Genomic DNA, 20,525 nt, shown 5'->3' with positions numbered 1-20,525 from the left:
AACCTTGTTACTATAAATAGTGCTACAATGTTATTTTAATACAAAGAAAAGCTTCCTCTGGAAGAGATACAGTAGAGTCTCGCTTATCCAACAAACAGGCCGGCAGAACGTTGGATAAGCGAATATGTTGGATAATAAGGAGAGATTAAGGAAAAGCCTATTAAGCATCAAATTAGGTTATGATTTTACAAATTAAGCACCAAAACGTCATGTTAGACAACAAATTTGACAGAAAAAGTAGTTCAGTGCGCAGTAATGTTATGTTGTAATCACTGTATTTACGAATTTAGCACCAAAATATCACGATGTATTGAAAACACTGACTACAAAATGTCTTGGATAATCCGGAGGCTTGGATAAGCGAGACTTGGATAAGTGAAACTCTACTGTATTATAATATATTGGATATACATATAATATTGATAATAATATTATGATGCAATACAATGTAATGATAATACAGTAGAGTCTCACTTATCCAAGCCTCGCTTATCCAAGCTTCTGGATTATCCAAGCCATTTTTGTAGTCAGTGTTTTCAATACATTGTGATATTTTGATGCTAAATTCGTAAATACAGTAATTACGACATAACATTCCTGCGTATTGAACTACTTTTTCTGTCAAATTTGTTGTATAACATGATGTTTTGGTGTTTAATTTATAAAATCATAACCTAATTTGATGCTTAATAGGCTTTTCCTTAATCTCTCCTTATTATCCAACATATTCGCTTATCCAAGCTTCTGCTGGCCCGTTTAGCTTGGATAAGTGAGACTCTACTGTACTAGCTTTGCCCGGCTACGTTTTGCTGTGGCTTATGGGAATCCTTTGTTGGCCAGGTGGAATAGCAGTGAATAGCCTTGCAGTCTCAAAGCCTGGCCGTTTTCTGGAGTAGCTGGAGCTGTTTGTTGTATGAACGTAGAGGCATGGATGAGGGGTTGTGCTGCCAAGTTTAGTGATTCTGGGATGTGTAGTTTTGTTGTTTTGTCCTAGGCCGAAATTTCATTACCCTTTTATATATATAGAATTTTAATAGTTTTAATTGTTTTATGCATTGTTTTGATCCTGGTTGTGTACGGGCATCGAATAAGCCACCCCGAGTCCCTTCGGGGAGATGGGGCGGGGTATAAAAATATAGTTGTTATTATTATTATTATTATTATTATTATTATTACTGTACGCCGCCCTGAGTCCCTTCAGGTGAGAAGGGTGGGATATAAATGTGAGAAATAAATAAATAATAAATGAATTTATACTCTTGTCTTGATTCCATGCTCCATCCCAATCCATAGGCCAACTCTCAGGTTTTGGAATATAGCAACCTCTCCTCCTTTGTATTTCAGGATCCAGCCGGTGCGTTCTGAACCTGTGAGCATGCCGGGGTCCTCGCGCCCAACGTCCGACCGCCGAGGGATTTCGACCGCGGGCGATGCTACCTCAGGTAGGAAGTCACCTAAATAAATGTTTCTAGCCTTGTTGAATTGCATCCTTACTGTTAAACTCATGCAAGTATTGGCTCTGTTCAAAGTTTCGCAGATCTTTTTTTTCTTCTGCGTCAAGTGGTGCTGTCATGATTGCAAACGAGCCATTCTGTGCCACTTTGACTTGTGACTAATTGAGCCCAGTAGCCCCAGGGAATTATATGGGGATGTCCTAAGACCATGTGAACAAAAGAGAGGCATTGTCTTCTTTTGTGCCGTATGAAAGTATTACTACCAGGGTTGTTTTCAACTTTTTAGTCTTTTTTTTCCCAGTGCTTCTGACTGCTTTTAGTTTTATAAATAGTTTTATGATATTTCAGAACTACTATGATATATGTTTTTCCCCCCTGTGTATCAACTTTTTAGTCTTTTTTTTTTCAGTGCTTCTAACTGCTTTTAGTTTTCTAAATACAGTAGAGTCTCACTTATCCAACATAAACGGGCCGGCAGAAGCTTGGATAAGCGAATATCTTGGATAATAAGGAGGGATTAAGGAAAAGCCTATTAAACATCAAATTAGATTATGATTTTTCAAATTAAGCACCAAAACTTCATGTTATACAACAAATTTGACAGAAAAAGTAGTTCAATACGCAGTAATGTTGTGTTGTAATTACTGTATTTATGAATTTAGCACCAAAATATCACAATATATTGAAAACATTGATTACAAAAATGGCTTGGATTATCCAGATGCTTGGATAAGCGAGGCTTGGATAAGTGAGACTCTACTGTACTATGATGTATGTTTTTTCCCCCTGTTTATCAACCTTTTAGTCTTTTTTTCAGTGCTTCTAACTGCTTTTAGTTTTATAAATAGTTTTATGATATTTCAAAACTACTATGATGAATTTTTCCCCTGTGTATGTTTTAACTTTTGCAAGCCGCTCTGAGACCTAGCTTGGAAAAAGGTGGGATAAACAATTATTGTTGTTGTTGTTTCTTCACATGTTCCCTCAACCATCAAATCTTTACCAAAATAATGTTTATGCAGTAGCAAGTAGAGCTTACCTTTCCACTTTATTTTTCTTAAAATGTTTTTAACCACTTTTGTCGTTATGAGTGATGGTATATCTTTGAACATAGTATTTATGGATTGTGCTTTGGGAAGGGTTTGTTGCCTGAGTAGCAGAGATATAAATAAATCGATGAGCGTGCAAAGACGGTACTGGCGGGTGGGAGAGAAGGGTCTTCTTTGGAGCCATCTCCTACCTCACATTGGATAAGTCAGGAAGTTGTATATGCTTAGAAGAAACATATCTTGGATGTTCTTCCAGGCAGACCCTACATTTAAGAAAGTGAAGATAATGTTCAGCACATTGGACCAGTCCTTTAGACTAATATGCATGTAAGGAAGTAAAAAAAGGGTTCAGCACCTTGAAACAGTCCTTTAGACTCATATGCATGTAAGGAAGCAAAGATAAGGTTCAACGCATTGGACTAGATCTTTGGATTCATATGCATGTAAGGAAATGAAGATATGGCTCAGCACATTGGACTAGTCTTTTGGATTCATGTACATCTTGGATCAATCCTTTGGGTTCATATACATTCAAGGAAGTGAAGATAGGGTTCACCGCACTGGACTAATCCTTTAGATTTTTGGAGATAGGGTTCAGCATCTTGGACCAGTCCTTTGGATTCATATGCATTTAAGGAAGTGAAGATAAGGTTCAGCGCATTGGACTATTCCTCAGAGGAACGAAATTAAGATATGGCTCAGCACATTGGACTAGTCTTTTGGAGTCATACTGATCCCAGGCTTTCCGTTTATCCCAGATTATCTGACAGTGTAGACCCATGTAATCCAGTTTAAAACAGAAAACCTGGGGTCAGATCCTGGGATATAGGGCCTGTTTGGAAGGTCCTTAGGCTATGTATTTCCCATTCAAGGCCCTGCAAAGGAAATTGTGCCTGTGCTTCGGCATCCCTGACTATCAAGCAGCATAACTGAATCTTCCTCGTCCTGTTTGGAGCCCAGTTTAGGAGGAACCTTTGGAGGAAGAACAAAAGCTAAGGGGATTGTGATCAACCAACCAGGTCCTAATTGACGCCCAATTGACTAAAATACACATCTAGCTTGAAAAGAACATGCAGAACATCTTAATTCTTAACTTCCTTGATCTCTAAAGTCTCCATCTATGAGATATGGAGAGTTTATCCGTGATTGGAATGGAGAACATGTTAACTCTGTGATTGATGTGCCAGCCAGTTGTTGTTTTTGCCATTGTTGCTCTTCCTGGAGAAGTGGCTGTGGCATATTACCTGCCTTGTATGAGGAAAGTCTTAGGATCAGCTCTTACCCTCTCTAACTAAAAACATCAAGTGACAGGTGGTGCAAATGGCTAAGCGCACAGATGTCTATTATACACAGCAAAAAAATTGGAAAAGTATGGTATATAATATAATACAAAGTTATGTTGTTGTTATACACTTCTATTATAATGTTGTGATTGTAACATCAACTTATATAAAATACTGCATAGATGAATAACTACTGTTTTAAACCATCTCGGGTCTGAACTGGGTTTAAATTAACCCGGTAATTGACCATAACTCCATTCCTGTTGTTAATCCAAATACTAATCTTAAACTTAATTATGGTATCGATACAAGCAAAGTATAATACAGTATAGGTAACCTGTATATATAGTGTCCAGGTGGACTTATTCAACCCTCAGTCTGTATATATACAATATAGTACAGTAGAGTCTCACTTATCCAAGCCTCTGGATTATCCAAGCCATTTTTGTAGTCAATGTTTTCAATATATCGTGATATTTTGGTGCTAAATTCGTAAATATAGTAATGACAACATAACATGACTGCGTATTGAACTACTTTTTCTGTCAAATTTGTTGTATAACATGATGTTTTGGTGCTTAATTTGTAAAATCATAACCTAATTGGATGTTTTATAGGCTTTTCCTTAATCTCTCCTTATTATCCAAGATATTTGCTTATCCAAGCTTCTGCCAGCCCGTTTAGCTTGGATAAGTGAGACTCTACTGTAATAAGAAATAGTGTTAACATCACATTCGGATTAAAGCTAATTCAGTCTTTAGTCTTAAATCCAGTATAAACTCATATATTTGTTTATTATCGAAACAGTCCTATCGTTATCGTGATACTATTCTCAAGATCTGTAGTAGTATTGTTAGAGGTGAAATCATTCAGAGTAAATAAAATACAGTATAAATTCCTCGTATAAATGATAGCAAAGTGGATTTACTCCATGGTGGTGCAAATGGTCAATGAAAGAACAGAAGCAACACCCAACATGCTTGGGCAGATACCAAAACCTCCGCACTGGAAGTCTGCATGCGTCTGATAGTTCCATGAAAGTTTGCCCTTTACACAAAACAGCCATATAAATGCTTTAAATCAAAACCTTCCTGCTCTGACTGCATAGTTCGGCTAATTTAATTCAAAGACATTCAGCCAGAAACTGACAGTTGTGTTTCTGCCAGAACGTCTGCAGTTGTATAAAGGGATGCTTGATGTTCCAATCTGTAAAGTATATTATATTTCTTTAAGCTGGACTGTTGACCCACTCCCGTAATAAATGTCGTGTTCGGTTCTGCAACGGTCACGTTCCCCATTTCGATTTCCTAACATAATCTGACCGTGTCTTCTGTTGCTCAATACTAGGCTTGTCTGTTGATAACTTCTATGGCATTATAGAAAAAACCACATGCTTAAGTTTAATTTTGCCCAGGCCCAAGTGATAGGAGGCAGAGATACGTCCCCTTTGAGGTCTATTCAGAAGGCTTTTGAGATTCATGGCAACACTTTCACCCTATTTCTCCAAAGACAAGAGCTGGGCGATCTTAACATTTTAATTCAACTGTAGATTCTAGCTTATGGAGGTTTCCGCACCGGCGGATTTTCTCCAGCAAAATCTCTCACAAGTGGAGTTATTAAACACACAGCATTAGCAAAAACACTTGGGGCTTGAGGAGGATTTTAATCTTTAGTGATTCGGAAATCCCTAGAGACTGCTGATTGGATTGAGGTTTAAACTGTCAAAGGAAACTGAACCACATAGAGAAAATTGATTTGTGAAAGTTGTTTAAAGGGGACTGCGGAGGGGAAGCTCTCAATCCCTGACCCCCCCCCCTTCCTTTTCTCTCTCTCTCTCTCTCTCTCTCTCTCTCTCTTTGATAGAAGCAAAGTTGTAATCCAGGCACCACACAAGCTGCCAAGTGTATTTATTGAAATGTTTTAATAATTGCTTTTTAGTCTAGTGTTTAAATAATGGATGCCCAAACCTCATGGGCAGCTGCTCCAAGTCGGATGTTCATAGGGTGAGGTGTATCTTACACAATGAGAGTCGGAAGGTGCATAGTGCGTGGTTGTGGAGGGACACAAGAGTGCTTTGACTCACTGGACAAAGGTTCCTATGGACATTTGTGGACTCTTATATACCATTTGTTGCTCAGTGGAAGGGTGAAATATTGGTTCCATACACATTATATTATTAGCACTTCATATCAGTAAACTGGCCAGCATGATTCAGTGAGAATGTGGGTCAATTGGGGGGTGTTGGTTTTATTTATTTATTTCGTGCCAAACAGGATTTTATATCTGCTTCAGGGTTTCTTTATTTTTTTCCATCCAAATTGGCTCCCAGTGCCCTTGGCCCCGCCACACCAGCAATGCGGCAAGAACAAGGAACTTCCTTGACGTTTCAGGAGAACATTTTAGCTTCTGCATATGCCAGGGAATGCTTCCCATAATGCCTTCAGCATCTGTTACTGTATTAAAAACGGGCAAGGTCAGTAGTTGAGGTTGTGACAGGCAAATATATATATATATCTGTGCTCCTGCAGTAGGGTGGTTCTGCTGTTACACCTCGTAAGTTTGCCGAAGACAATATGGCAAAGGTTTGTCAGCTGGCTTCCGATACTTGTGTTTCATTGTCAGCTAACCATCTAGCCATCCAATTGTGGAATGGGGCTTTCATTGGAAAATTGGTGTCCTGTGCTTTTTGCTCTGGTTGTATGATAGGGTTGTTTTTTTCCAGCTGATTTTATAAAGTCCACTAGCTGTGCCCGGCCACACGTTGCTGTGGCGAAGTATGGTGGTATGGGAAATAAAGTATTGAGGTATTGGTGGTAGTTAAGGTAAAGGGTAAAGGTTCTCCCCTGACGGAGCTTAGCCTTCTAACTGGCAGCAATTGGATAAAAACAATTATTCCTCTCCCTCTAAATAGGACTTTATTTTTCTTTTCTTTTTGTTGTATGAACGTAGAGGTATGGATGAGGGGTTGTGCTGCCAAGTTGAGTGTTTCTGGGATGTGTAGTTTTGTTGTTTTGTCCTAGGCCGAAATTTCATTACCCTTTTATATATATAGATACCAAGCTGCTCTTTATAATGACATCCTGGGAAACCTAACGTTCCAGCAGATCTGTAGGATTTGTGCCCAAAGTATCTGAAAATAGATGTGGGAACTTACCTAGGTGTAATTCTGATTACAGCTCTTCCAAGCAGACATGGGGGGCAGTGGGGCGATATATTGGGCTGTAAAAGATTTTACATTTTATTGATTAGTCCTTAGGCCATATCAAAGTACCAAGCCAAACAACCAGGCTTGAAAAGACCTGATTACATTCTATACAAAAATTAAATAAAACGCTTGTAACAATACAATAAATAAATATGATAAAAGGGAATGTATACATCATATTTCATTGTCACCCCTACAATTTACCCCAATCAGCCCCACATATGTGGATCTCAAATGTATTGTTTTGCTCAAATACTACAGTAGAGTCTCACTTATCCAAGCTAAATGGGCCGACAGAAGCTTGGATAAGCGAATATCTTGGATAATAAGGAGGGATTAAGGAAAAGCCTATTAAACATCAAATTAGGTTATGATTTTAGAAATTAAGCACCAAAACTTTATGTTATACAACAAAATTGACAGAAAAAGTAGTTCAATACGCAGTAATGTTATGTTGTAATTACTGTATTTATGAATTTAGCACCAAAATATCACGATATATTGAAAACATTGACTACAAAAATGGCTTGGATTATCCAGAAGCTTGGATAATCGGGGCTTGGATAAGTGAGACTCTACTGTATATTGGGCTGTAATTTACATCAGCTGGTGGTGGCGAAGATGGAAGAAGCAATCCAACAACATCAAGAACAGTGCTGCTGAATCTGCGGTATCTGAACCAGTGCTAGAATTTTCCAGGAAATAAATAGAAATATAATACAAGTCCCTGACTTACTAGAAGTCCACTACACCAGACAACTGAAGAAACATTTGTCCAGGAGACACCATAATTCCTGTCTCAAATAATGTGTCAAATAAGTGTTTTGATATTTTGTCAGTGGAAAATATATATAATTTAGTGCTCTGTAAATGTTTTTGCAGATCCATGCCCTCTTTTGTCCCCTTTTGGGACTCGTTCCTTCCTCTTCTTTGACGAGAATGTTGATCCATCATGGATCTTGTGCCACCTGAACCTCAATTTTTCATTATTTTTAATCATTCAGTGCCATAGTTCGGGAATCTTGAGCAAAGTGTTCTCTGGAGAGTGTACTCCTTGAGTAACCTTCTTCTTCAAGCGTTTGCTCACCCTATCTCATCCACCACGAACCTCCCAAATTTGCACTAAATGGCTACAAACAGTGAAGCAGAGCTTTGAATGCAAGCCTCCCATTTTCATAAAGCTGCCTTACAGTGTGTCCTACAGTAAATATCCCAGCTTCCTGCTGAGCCTGCCAAACGCACATCCAAAAATGCCTTTAATGTTCTTTGCGATGACCGGTTTATTGGGAAGTGAGGCTTTATTTCGTTTTCTAAAGGTTTGCGGAGGGTTAATAGGTCATAAATTTTTACTGCCCATCCCTGAACCAGGAAGTGATTCTTCTCTTATGACCCGTGTGCTCTGAGACGCTTGCCCAGCTCGGAAGATGCTTATCAAGCCCTTTGATTGCCTGTCGCTCGGAGAGATATGGCTCCACTGGCGCCTTCCCTTATCGAGGCCCATCGCTCCGTCTTGCCATCAAAAAGTTGCTCTGGGTGTGTGTGTGTGTGTGTGTCCTCACCATCTTTAATTGATTTTACAGCATATTTTATATCCTTCCCTCCTTCCCTGTTAACATGGAGGACACTCTGCTTTTATGTTGACAGCATCACAGATTCGTGGCGGAGGGAGTGGGATCTTTTTTTAGTTTTGATTTTTAATGTAGCCATACTGTACGGATATATATATTTTATGACACGGATGTTAATTGACTGAAGGACAAATGAGCCCTTCTCCTTCTTAGTCAGCTCTCTTCTCTGCAAAGTTCCACACAAAGCCCTTTTAAATCATCAACCTTAATGCATAAGGATTGTCCTTCAGTTCATGGCCAGAATGCTTGTCTCTTATAGGACAGAATTTAGTTGCCATTTCCAGTTTTTGGCAACACTGCCATGGGGTTTTCTCAGGGTAAGAGTATATGAGTTGCCCAAGGTCACTTCATGGCCAAGCAGGATTTAAATCCTGTTCTCTAGAGTTGTAGTCCAACAATCAGACCATCACACCACACTAGCTATATAGGATGGGCAGGTATCCTTTATTGTGAGGATAATAATAATAATAATAATAATAATAATAATAATAATAATTATTATTATTATTATTATTATTATTAATCACACAGCCCTAGACACTTGGGAAGTGTCCGACGTGTGATCCAATCCAACAGCCACCAGAGTGTCTGCTGTGGACTCATCTTGTTGTGTTTCAAAGTAATAATAACAACAACAACAACTTGGGAAGTGTCCGATGTGGTGTCCAATACAACAGCCAGCAGAGTGTCTGCTGTGGACTCATCTTGTTGTGTTTCAAAGTAGTAACAATAATAACAGAAACAACAACAACAACAACTTGGGAAGTGTCCAATGTGGTGTCCAATACAACAGCCAGCAGAGTGTCTGCTGTGGACTCATCTTGTTGTGTTTCAAAGTAATAATAATAACAACAACAACAACAACTTGGGAAGTGTCCGACGTGTGATCCAATACAACAGCCAGCAGAGTGTCTGCTGTGGACTCATCTTGTTGTGTTTCAAATAATAATAATAATAATAATAATAATAATAATACTAATATACTTTATTTATATTCCGCTCTGTCTCCCTGAGGAGACTCAGTCAGATTACAGAGCAAATATACAACAAATAATCAATGCCGTTATACAGTTAACAAGGACAGGCAATACATAAACAGAGGTAAAGGCTTTTCCCATCTTTTCCATTTTCGGCATCTGGAGCTTGTGCTCAAATCGTGTGTGTGTGTGTGTGCTGTTGCTCCATCTTCCATGCAAAAGAGCTTTATTTGATTATTTATTTATTATTTATTTCTCAAGTTATAAGCGAACCGAGGGACATGTCCATGCGGAGACATGAGAGAAGCCTCCCACAAGGATGGTAAAACATCAAAAACATCCTGGCGTCCCCTGGGCAACGTCCTTGCAGACGGCCAATTCTCTCACTCCAGAAGCGACTTGCAGTTTCTCAAGTTGTTCCTGACACGAAAAGAAAAAAAAAGCGAACCGAGGGTACAAGTTGTAATGGATTTGCAAACATAGAGATTTTTTTTAAGAAAAAAACTTGGCATTAATACTAAATATCTTTTGCCCAGTAACTGGCCACTTGGAGTAAGGCCTCTAGCTATATAGGATGGGGAGGTATCCTTTATTGTGAGGATAATAATAATAATAATAATAATAATAATAATAATAATAATAACAACAACAACTACTTTATTTATGTTGTCGAAGGCTTTCATGGCCAGGATCACAGGGTTGTTGTATGTTTTCCGGGCTGTATGGCCATGTTCTAGAAGTATTCCCTCCTGACGTTTCGCCCACATCTATGGCAGGCATCCTCAGAGGTTGTGAGGCATGGAGAAACTGGGCAAGGAAGGTTAATATATATATCTGTGGGAAGTCCAGAGTGAGAGAAGAACTCTTGTCAGTTGGAGGCCAGCGTAAATGTTCCAGTCAATCACCCTAATTTGCATTGAATGGCTTCATCTACTGGCTACTTTCTGCCTGGGGGCATTCTTTGTTAACTGCCCCTAGTTCCCATGTCTCAGAGTGTTGCTTCTTATTTACTGTTCTGATTTTTGAGTTTTTTAATACTGGTAGCCAGATTTTGTTCATTTTCATGGTTTCCTCCTTTCTGTTGAAGTTGTCCACATGTTTGTGAATTTCAATCTAGAGGTGGTTTTGCCAGTTTCTTCTTTCCTTGATGGTCTCCAAATTTAAGCAGGACCCAGAGCTGACCTGGCTTAGCTTCCGAGATCTGATACTTTCAGGGACGGCATCAGAGGTGGATGATGCAGTCGCACATAAGCCCACACACATACATAGTTCCCTGCGACAAGTGTCCTGGAAGGCGTGCCTCACGTCACCCGCCTTGTTACAGTTGTAAAATGTTGTGAAATCTAGATGTGCAAACAGCCCCGTCCATCAACCCTGCATAAACAAACAGCACGCTAGTAAAAGCACTCAGCTGGTTAACCTGTGAGTCTTCAAAGAGCCCCGGCTTTCCATGTTCATCTATTTAAAGGCTGAGCGTTTTTTGGGGGGTGGAATGTCAAAAATGGCAAGGGAGACATTGGCCACCGCTATCTCATATTACGATAATATTGACATTGGCGAGGATGGGGGGAATATCATGCAGAAAAGGTTTTAAGCTAGTGTGTTTCAGACCGAGAGAATAGTTTCACTACCTCTCAAGAACCAACTGGATAAAGGCCAGCAGATACATTTTAGAGAATTGTCTCTGTGTGTTGAAAGCCACTTGAGTAGGGAACAACCTGACAGAGGTATAGAAATGTACGTTTCATAGATAGAGTTACATTTTTTCTCCCTTTCGTGAAATATGAGTGTGTCATCCAGCTATGGCAATGCCATTTGGCACAATGAGGAGCTTGCGGAAGTTGCAGCTGCTCAGGATCGGCAGCAAGGTTTGGAGGAAAAGGTGTGCAATTCAGGGCTTGATCTGCACCTCCTAAAAAAATCTGGGAGATTGATATGCTGCTGAGGATATTCTCTCAATGATTCTGTTTTAAGAAATGTAACTTTCCATTCAGTTAGCTTTAGACATGAACTAGGAGAGGCTCTGGGTTTGGTGTCAGTCACAATCATACAGTTAAAAAGATTTAACAAGAAGTTTGGGGAAGACAAAAGATTTGACTTTTTAATATAGTGGATAGTGATTTTCCTTGTTTTCAGAAACAAATACAATAGAGTCTCACTTATCCAAGCCTCGCTTATCGAAGTTTCTGGATTATCCAAGCCATTTTTGCAGTCAACGTTTTCAATATATCATGATACTTTGGTGCTAAATTTGTAAATACGGTAATTACAACATAACATGACTGCGTATTGAACTACTTTTCCTGTCAAATTTGTTGTTTAACATGATGTTTTGGTGCTTAATTTGTAAAATCATAACCTATTTTGATGTTTAATAGGCTTTTCCTTAATCCCTCCTTATTATCCAAGATATTCACTTATCCAAGGTTCTGCCAGCCCATTTAGCCTGGATAAGTGAGACTCTACTGTAAAACTAATAAGCAATGCATCAGAGAGTTGCTGTGAGTTTTCCAGGCTGTGTGGCCATGTTCCAGAAGCATTCTCTCCTGATGTTTCGCCCACATCAGTGGTTGTGAGGTCTGTTGGAAACCAGGCAAATGAGGTTTATATATCTGTGGAATGATGTCCAGGTTGGGCGAAAGAACTCTTGTCTGTTGGAGGCAAATGTGAATGTTGCCATTGATCACCTTGATTGGCATTGAATGGCCTTTCAGCTTCAAAGCCTGGCTGCTTCCTGACTGGGGGAATCCTTTGTTGGGAGTTGTTAGCTGGCCCTTATTGTTTCATGCCTGTGTTGTTCTTTATTTACATCAGAGATCCAATCCAATAAGGTTATTAAGTTTACAGTTCTTAACTCGTCATCTAAAAATCTCCAGCTGATCTCTCTGAAAAATCAACATAGGAGTCAGGAGAGAAAAGATCTTCCTAACTCTCTTGTTCCATATTCTTACTGGCCAAAGTGGAGACCTTTTAAGGAACCACAGTTACTCAACAACCTCAAAAAAGGCATTTACCATTGCAGCTGGTGAAGATGGTTGGTCAAGCTGTGGTAGAAGGATGTCCTGAAATGTTTTTTTTGTTGTTGCATGCCTTCAAGTCATTTCCGACTTATGGCAATCCTAGGGTGAATCTGTCATGGTTTTTTTGGGGGGCAGGTTTTGTTCAGAAGGGATTTCCTGTTGCCTTTCGTCAATGCGACTGTCACCTGGGATGGCGACATCAATGATCCAAACCTTTTTCTTCTCCACAACTGTGATGTCTGGTGTGTTGTGTTCCAGAACTTTGTCAGTCTGGATTCGGAAGTCCCACAGTATCTTTGCGTGCTCATTTTCCAATACTTTTGCAGGTTTGTGATCCCACCAGTTCTTCACTGCTGGGAGGTGGTACTTGAGGCATAAGTTCCAGTGAATCATTTGGGCCACATGGTTGTGCCTCTGCTTGTAGTCTGTCTGTGCAATTTTCTTACAGCAGCTGAGGATATGATCAATGGTTTCGTCAGCTTCCTTGCACAGTCTGCATTTTGGGTCATCAGCTTTCGATCTTGGCCTGAATTGCCTTTGTTCTGATGTCTTGCTCCTGGGCTGCAAGGATCAGGCCTTCTGTCTCCTTCTTCCGGGTCCCATTTGTGAGCCAGAGCCAGGTCTTCTCCTTATTAGCTTTTCCTTCAATTTTGTCAAGGAACTTTCCATGCAATGTTTTGTTGTGCCAGCTGTCAGCTCTAGTTTGTAGTGCGGTTTTCTTGTACTGGTTTAATATTATTATTATTATCATTGAGGTATTATCCAGCCCTAGCTCACCCAGCAGGTTTCGAACCCTGGTCTCCAGAACCGTAGCACAATGCTCAAACCACGCTGCGTACAGTTCTGAAATGGCTGGCGGTAGGGATTGATCATCGAAGAAACCTGCCGCAGGGGTCAGTTTGCGGGTGGCGGAATCGGGAGTCACCAGTTTGGCGCCAGGGCTGTCCCTTGCTTGGCTCGAAATGTTATTATGGCCCTGGATAAGTGACAGAAATGATAGCATCAGAAATGTGTGCTAGTAAAACCTTGTTAAGGAAACGCCACCATGAAGGGGCGGGTGGGGGAAATGGCCCTTGGAGGTGATCGCAAAGAAAGGAACTGGAACAAGTGGAAGCAGAGTGTTCTGATGGGTGCGTCAGGATAATAAATTTCGCCGTGTTAAGCGATGACCACGAAACAACCCCGGACTGAGTGCCTCTAATTGAAATGCTGGCCAATATGACATAAGGGAGCTCTGCATCCTTCAGGAGGTAAATGTTAACTTTTAAAAAATGGTTTAAATCAGTGAAGGAGATAGACTTTTAAGGAACATGTAGCACACACATACACATCAAAGCCTCCACACTCGCTTTATTAATAAGTCCTGCATGCTTTCCTTGCAAACAACAGACAGTTCATGTGTATCAGGGGAAGGAAGACTATCCCCCGGAGGGAAGAGGGAGGTGGAAATTCCAGATGCTGCTCCAGACTCACAGCGGCAAAAATATTGGATCTCAATATTTAGGATCTTTGAACACACACACTTATACATGACATCCATAACAATAGCAACAACACCAAGCTGTTGGCAACCCTAATAGAGAATGCTTCTGTTTCAAAGAAGATTGGACTTAGCATGGTTGAATGTTGTTTATTCGTTCAGTCGCTTCCGATTCTTTGCGACCTCCTGGACCATCCCAGGCCAGAGCTCCCTGTCGGCCGTGGACAACCACCGTTCCTTCAAGGCCAAGCCAGTCATTTCAAGGATACCATCCATCCATCTTACCCTTGGTCGACCCCTCTTCCTCTTTCCTTCCATTTTCCCCAGCATCATTCTCTTCTCCAAGCTTTCCTATCTTCCCATGATGTGGTCAAAGGACTTCATCTTTGCCTCTAATATCCTTCCCTGGCATTATTTCCTGGAGGATGGACTGGTTGGATCTTCTTGCGGTCCAAGGCACTCTCAGCATTTTTCTCCAACACCACAGTTCAGAAACGTCTCTCTTCCTTCACTCAGCCTTCCTTATGGTCCAGCTCTTGCATTCATAGTTTACTACGGGGAATACCATTGCTTTCACTATGCAGATCTTCGTTGCCATTGTGATGTCTCTTCAGTATTTTATCAAGATCGGTCATTGCTCTCCTCCCAAGAAGGAAACGCCTTCTGATTTCCTGGCTGCAGTCTTCGTTTGCTTTGATTTTCGTGCCTAGAAATATAAAGTCTGTCACTGCCTCCACGTTTTCTCCCTCTATTTGCCAGTTATCAGTCCGTCTGGTTGCCATAATCTTGATTTTTTTGATGTTTAACTGCAACCCAGCTTTTGCACTTTCTTCTTTCACCTTGGTGATATGGCTCCTCGGCTCCTCCTCACCATCAGAGTGGTATCATCTGCATATATGAGGTTGTTAATGTTTCTTCCAGCGATTTTAACTCCAGCCTTGGATTCCTCAAGCCCCGCACATATGTCGCATGATGTGTTAGGGAGGGTGAGAGTATCCCGCTCTGCCGTCCTCCTTTCCCAATCTTGAACCAGTCTGTTGTTCTGTGGTCTGTTCTTCTTACTGTTGCTACTTGGTCGTTGTACAAATTTCTCAGGAGACAAACAAGATGACTTGGTCTCCCCATACCACCAACAACTTGCCACAATTTATGGGCAAATTGTGGCAAGTTCTTGGTGGTATGGGGAGACCAAGCCAAAGGCTTTAGAATGATCAATAAAACAGAAATAGATGTTTTTCGGAAACTCCCAGCTTACACCAATAGGCTGGCGACAATCATTGCCACCATCAATAAGCCTATCTTCAGTGGTTTTCGAGCTTCTTAGTTTTGGAGTACCCTCTCCATCTGAAGAATGACTGCTTATCTCATAAGAAACTGGAGAGCCAGGACTGATGCTTAGTTCATAAAGTGTGGTAAGCACAATAACTGGCGCTACCATTAGGCAGATGTTTCAGATAGAAGATGCTGAGGACACGGAAACAGCTTCCTTCACACCATTTCCCACAAATTGTCTGGTTGGTTTCTGTACATGTACAGAAGAGGGCACAATGCAAGAATGTCCTAGCAGGATAGGCAAGGTCAGAATATAGTATGTGAGCTACACATGCAGCTGCTTTATAATGAAATTTAGTTTAGCGTTTGGGCATTAGAATGGATTTCATGGGGGCGGGGGTACTGCCTTTGAACGGTGCCTCATATAACACAAACAGCGCTGCCGTGAAAGATTTTAACCCACTCTATTGCTTCCTTTCTGTGCCACTTTTAGACTGGCATCAACTCCTTTTATTAAGGCGGGGCATTTAAAAGTAGGATTATCATCTTTGGGAATGTTACAGTCCAATGTGACACCACAGGGTTCACCAATCTCATTCCCACTTCGCTGTCTTCTTAATGGGTAGACTAGGCCAAGGATGGTAGATGGCAGTGGAGGGTACATTAAGTCCAAAAAACACTTAATTATATTAATTATATACACCAGGAAAGGGCAAGGGCCTGTCACAGAGGCAAAGAAGTTATTGTTAGGCAGTGTCAGAAAAAGGATTGGTCAGTTAAGACAAGCCCGTTAAACTGATTTAACCAATAGGAGATTTAAACTATTGATTTAAACAAGTTCAGGGGTCGCAGTGGCACAGTGGGTTAAACCGCTGAGCTGCGGAACTTGCTGACCGAAAAGTCAGAGGTTTGAATCTGCAGAGCAGGGTGAGCTCTTGTCATTTATTTATTTATTTATTGACAGTATTTACATTTCACCCTTCTCACCCCGAAGGGGACTCAGGGCGGATCACATTACACATATAAGGCAAACATTCAATGCCTTAACATAGAACAAAGACAGAGACAAACGCAGGCTCCGAGCTGGCCTCGAACTCATGACCTCTTGGTCAGAGTGATTTGTTGCAGCTGGCTGCAGCAGGCTGCTCACCAGCCTGTGCCACAGCCTGGGCCCAATATGTCGTTAATATAGTAATGTAATGTACGTTTGTAGGACTGAGTAAACAACAAAACCACTGAACCAAATCACACCAATCTATGTCTTTCAAACAAAAAAACCCTGGAAAATAAAGTCCAAATTAGAGAACGAGGAAGAGCCGTTTTCAGCCCTGGTTGCTGGTCAGAAGGGTAGGCCCTGCCCCCTTTAGGCTCCGCCCACTTCATCTCCTAGCGACCCCCTCGGCCACAATGGCACCGGGATACAGCCAGGGTTCGGGCTTTTGAGGCTGCAAGGCTATTCACTGCTATTCCACCTGGCCAACAAAGTATTCCCATAAGCCACAGCAACGCGTGGCTGGGCACAGCTGGTAATATAATAAAACTTTATTTATACCCCGCCACCATCTCCCCAAGGGGACTCGGGGCGGCTTACATGGGGCAGAGCCTGGACAGCATAATAAGATAAAAACAACATACATACAATTCACAATATTTGGGTGAAAGACTTAGTTCCCTGAAGTCTTGTAGTTCCAGACAATTGTTGGTGCCGACAGAACCCAGTGCTTAGGTGCTGTGACCAACCTCTTGCTCTTGCTCAGGATTTCCTAAACCTCTTTTCCTACATCACTATGTAAAGCTTCTGCTGCTCCTGTTCTCTTGGGCCCCATCAAATATTTAGCCCCCAACACTGTACAGTCACTCAAAGTGCCGCAGAGCTCAGCTCTACTCAGGTAGCAGGGATGCGTGAATGCAGCCAGCCGATGGAAGTCACTGGTGTTAGGGAATTCCCGGGTGGGCCTCCTTGCCGCTGGCAATGGCTTGACAGGCTTGAGCCCCCCACAAAAAAATCCTATTACTGGCACCGAGAGGACGAAGGGAGTCCCGGCGTCACCAACGAAGAGGCTGAAGCTGCAGGAGGCCAGGCTGGCTGCAGAGCCTGTGTAATTAAGATGTCCTGAAACCCTTCACCTGAACCTGTAATTACCTGGATGCTATCAAGGAGGCTGGTTGTTTCAGACAGTGGCTTCATTCAGGGCCCTTGCCTCACATTGCTGATCTAAGAACCCGTGCCGGAGTGCGGGAAAACGGCCTGTCCCACTTGTGATTGTGTTCATCACAGCGAAGCGAAGAGAACAGAGCACAGGTCAACTTTTCTGGGTCCTCATCCCCACCCCCAGTTTTCCTTTTGTAAACATGTTGGCTCTGATCTTGGAAGTACAAGAGTTATCCAGAAAGTAGGTTACGTTTTGTAATTAAAAATGAACAAAGTATAGGAGAAAACATTTACCATATGCAGTTGAAAGCCACACCCAAATACCACTTCTCAACATAGTCGCCATTCAAATCTAGGCATTTATCATAGCAATGAAGGAGCTTGGCAACTCCTTCCCCACAAAACTCTGCCGCTTGCGCCCTCAACCAGCCGGTCACCATTCAAATCTAGGCACTTATCATAGCAATGAAGGAGCTTGGCAACTCCTTCCCCACAAAACTCTGCCGCTTGCGCCCTCAACCAGCCGGTCACCATTCAAATCTAGGCACTTATCATAGCGATGAATGAGCTTGGCAACTCCTTCCCCACAAAACTCTGCCGCTTGCGCCCTCAACCAGCCGGTCACCATTCAAATCTAGGCACTTATCATAGCGATGAATGAGCTTGGCAACTCCTTCCCCACAAAACTCTGCCACTTGTGTCCTCAACCAGCTGGTCACCATTCAAATCTAGGCACTTATCATAGCAATGAATGAGCTTGGCAACTCCTTCCCCACAAAACTCTGCCGCTTGTGTCCTCAACCAGCCGGTCACCCCTCCCCGCAGCTGCGTTGAGAACGCAAGTGGCAGAGTTTTGTGGGGAAGGAGTTGCCAGGCTCATTCATCGCTATGATAAGTGCCTAGATATGAATGGCGACTACGTGAGATGTGCTTTCCATCTCTGTCCTGATGTGCTTTACGTTTCTTAGTTTTAAATATTTGCTGCCAACCGGTTCAAAAGTGAACTGTTCAACAGTGGAACTCGCTGCCTCGGAGAGTAGTGGAAGCTCATTTGGATGCTTTTCAACAGGCTGGATGGCTATTTTGATTGTGCTTTTACTGCAGGGCACAGGGTTGGACTAGATGGCCTCTTCCAATTCTCTTGATTCTGTGACCTGGAAACCTTACAAAGGAATGCACAATGCAAAAAACTTTTTGTTTCAATTCTTGCATGGGTTGTGTTTCTGTAAAATATCTACAGATATCGGAGTCTCAGTTCTGCGGTGGGTAAGCTAGCACCTACAGTATATAAATACTTGGTGTTTCGTGGTTATGTTGGTGTGTTCCTCTGGTAGCATAATGTTGGATATTCCCGGTTTGGTTTGTTCTGGATAGGGAAGAAGGCAGACGATTGTATCGTAATACTGTGAAAAGCCTTCCATATTAGCCACGCTGCATGTTTTATTAGAATTGTATGCGGTAAGCGCAATCAGCTATGGATCTTTACAGAAGATCTGATCACCATCCTGGGCAAGGATCCAGTGAAACTGGAAGCCTACCAAATCTGAATCTCAAGACATTCTTGTTCATCCATTTAGATTCCAATGGCTCTGGAAACCAATCCTTGGGGATGGAAGCAGAATTCTTTGGCTTTACATTTCCCTATGGAAATATCCATTTCATAGCTTCCAAGACTGGCAGTGGAAGGGCAAACATGTAGCACTGGAAATCCATATATATATAAAAGTGAAAATATATATGTGTGTGGCTGGGGTGTCCACTTACAAAGACAAGCTCCCACTTCCACAAATAGCTATAGCTCGCACAACTCAGGAGCAAACTTGTGTCGCTTACTGATCATCAAAATTGATCATCAACTGAACATGCTGGAGAGTTTTGGAGAGAATTCATCACGATTTATAGTTGTATGTACTGGGATGTATAGTTCACCTGCAATGTAAGAGTTGTCTGAATTCCACCAACGATGGATCTGGAACTAACTTGGTGCACAGAAACCGCATGACCAACAAAAAATACTGAAAGTCTTTGGAGGGATTTATAGAAGTTGTAGTTCACCTACGTCCAGAACCCAAACAATGGATCCGGACCAAACTTGGCATGCATACCCGATATGCTCACATTTGATGGTTTTGAGGGGAATTGGCCTGGACATTCTGGAGTTTATTTATTTATTTATTTACAGTATTTATATTCCATTCTTCTCACCCCGAAGGGGACTCAGGGCGGATTACAATGAACACATATATGGCAAACATTCAATGCCAACAGACAAACAACATATATAGACAGACACAAAGGCATTTAACATTTTTTTCCAGCTTCATGATTCCGGCCACAGGGGGAGCTGTTGCTTCACTGTCCACTAGTGGCTGTACTTCCTCATTCCTTTCCTTGTGTTTTGCTGGCAGTTTTATGATGTTGTAAATTAGTTAAATTAGCCTCCTGCACAAAGCGTACCTAAATTTCCCTACTTGACAGATGCAACTGTCTTTTGGGGCTGCATAGGTCAACAGCAAGCCGGGCTATTTAATGGTCGGGGGCTTAACCCGACCCGGGCTTCAAACTCATGACCTCTTGGTCAGTAGTGATTTATTGCAGCTGGTTACTAGCCAGCTGTGCCACAGCCCAGCCCTACAGCCTGGAAGTTGTAAGTACTGGGATGTATAGTTTACCTGCAATCAATGAACACTCTGAACTCCACCAAGAATGGATCTGGAACTAACTTGGCCATGATGCATCCAGAGCAAACTTGCCCAACATCACAAACTTTAAGCACTGATGGAGTTTCTGAGAGTTAACCTTTTTTTCAAATAAGCCGAGCAACACCGGGTACCCAAGCTGGTATGTATATATTTGGGAGGATATGCATAAAATTAAAAAAAACTAAAAAGCCATACATTTGGAAAGTATTCACAAATATATTAAGCTGATTGATAAAATGCACGGCTTTCAGAACGGCTCGCAAAACACTCAGGCATTTGGGGAAATGGGGAGCAATATCTTGC

At 41.6% G+C, this 20,525-nt stretch overlaps 1 protein-coding gene across 7 annotated transcripts in view; it reads left to right on the top strand.

Annotated features, from left to right (window-relative positions):
* bcas3 (BCAS3 microtubule associated cell migration factor) overlaps nt 1–20,525 on the top strand; it is a 423,910-nt gene that overhangs the window by 217,293 nt on the left and 186,092 nt on the right. For all 7 annotated transcript variants that reach the window (XR_010000122.1, XR_010000121.1, XR_010000123.1 and 4 more), the window contains one exon: nt 1,345–1,442. Coding sequence is in view for 4 of the 7 variants with exons in the window: in XM_062959513.1 (XP_062815583.1) it covers nt 1,345–1,442 (98 nt within the window). In the remaining 3 variants the exon portion in view is untranslated. The remainder of the gene's footprint in view (nt 1–1,344; nt 1,443–20,525) is intronic.

This window comes from Anolis carolinensis, unplaced genomic scaffold (assembly GCF_035594765.1).
Source record: "Anolis carolinensis isolate JA03-04 unplaced genomic scaffold, rAnoCar3.1.pri scaffold_7, whole genome shotgun sequence".
NCBI classification, from domain to species: domain Eukaryota; kingdom Metazoa; phylum Chordata; class Lepidosauria; order Squamata; family Dactyloidae; genus Anolis; species Anolis carolinensis.
Note: the sequence above shows the minus strand (reverse complement) of the source record. Positions and strands in the feature narration are given on the sequence as shown.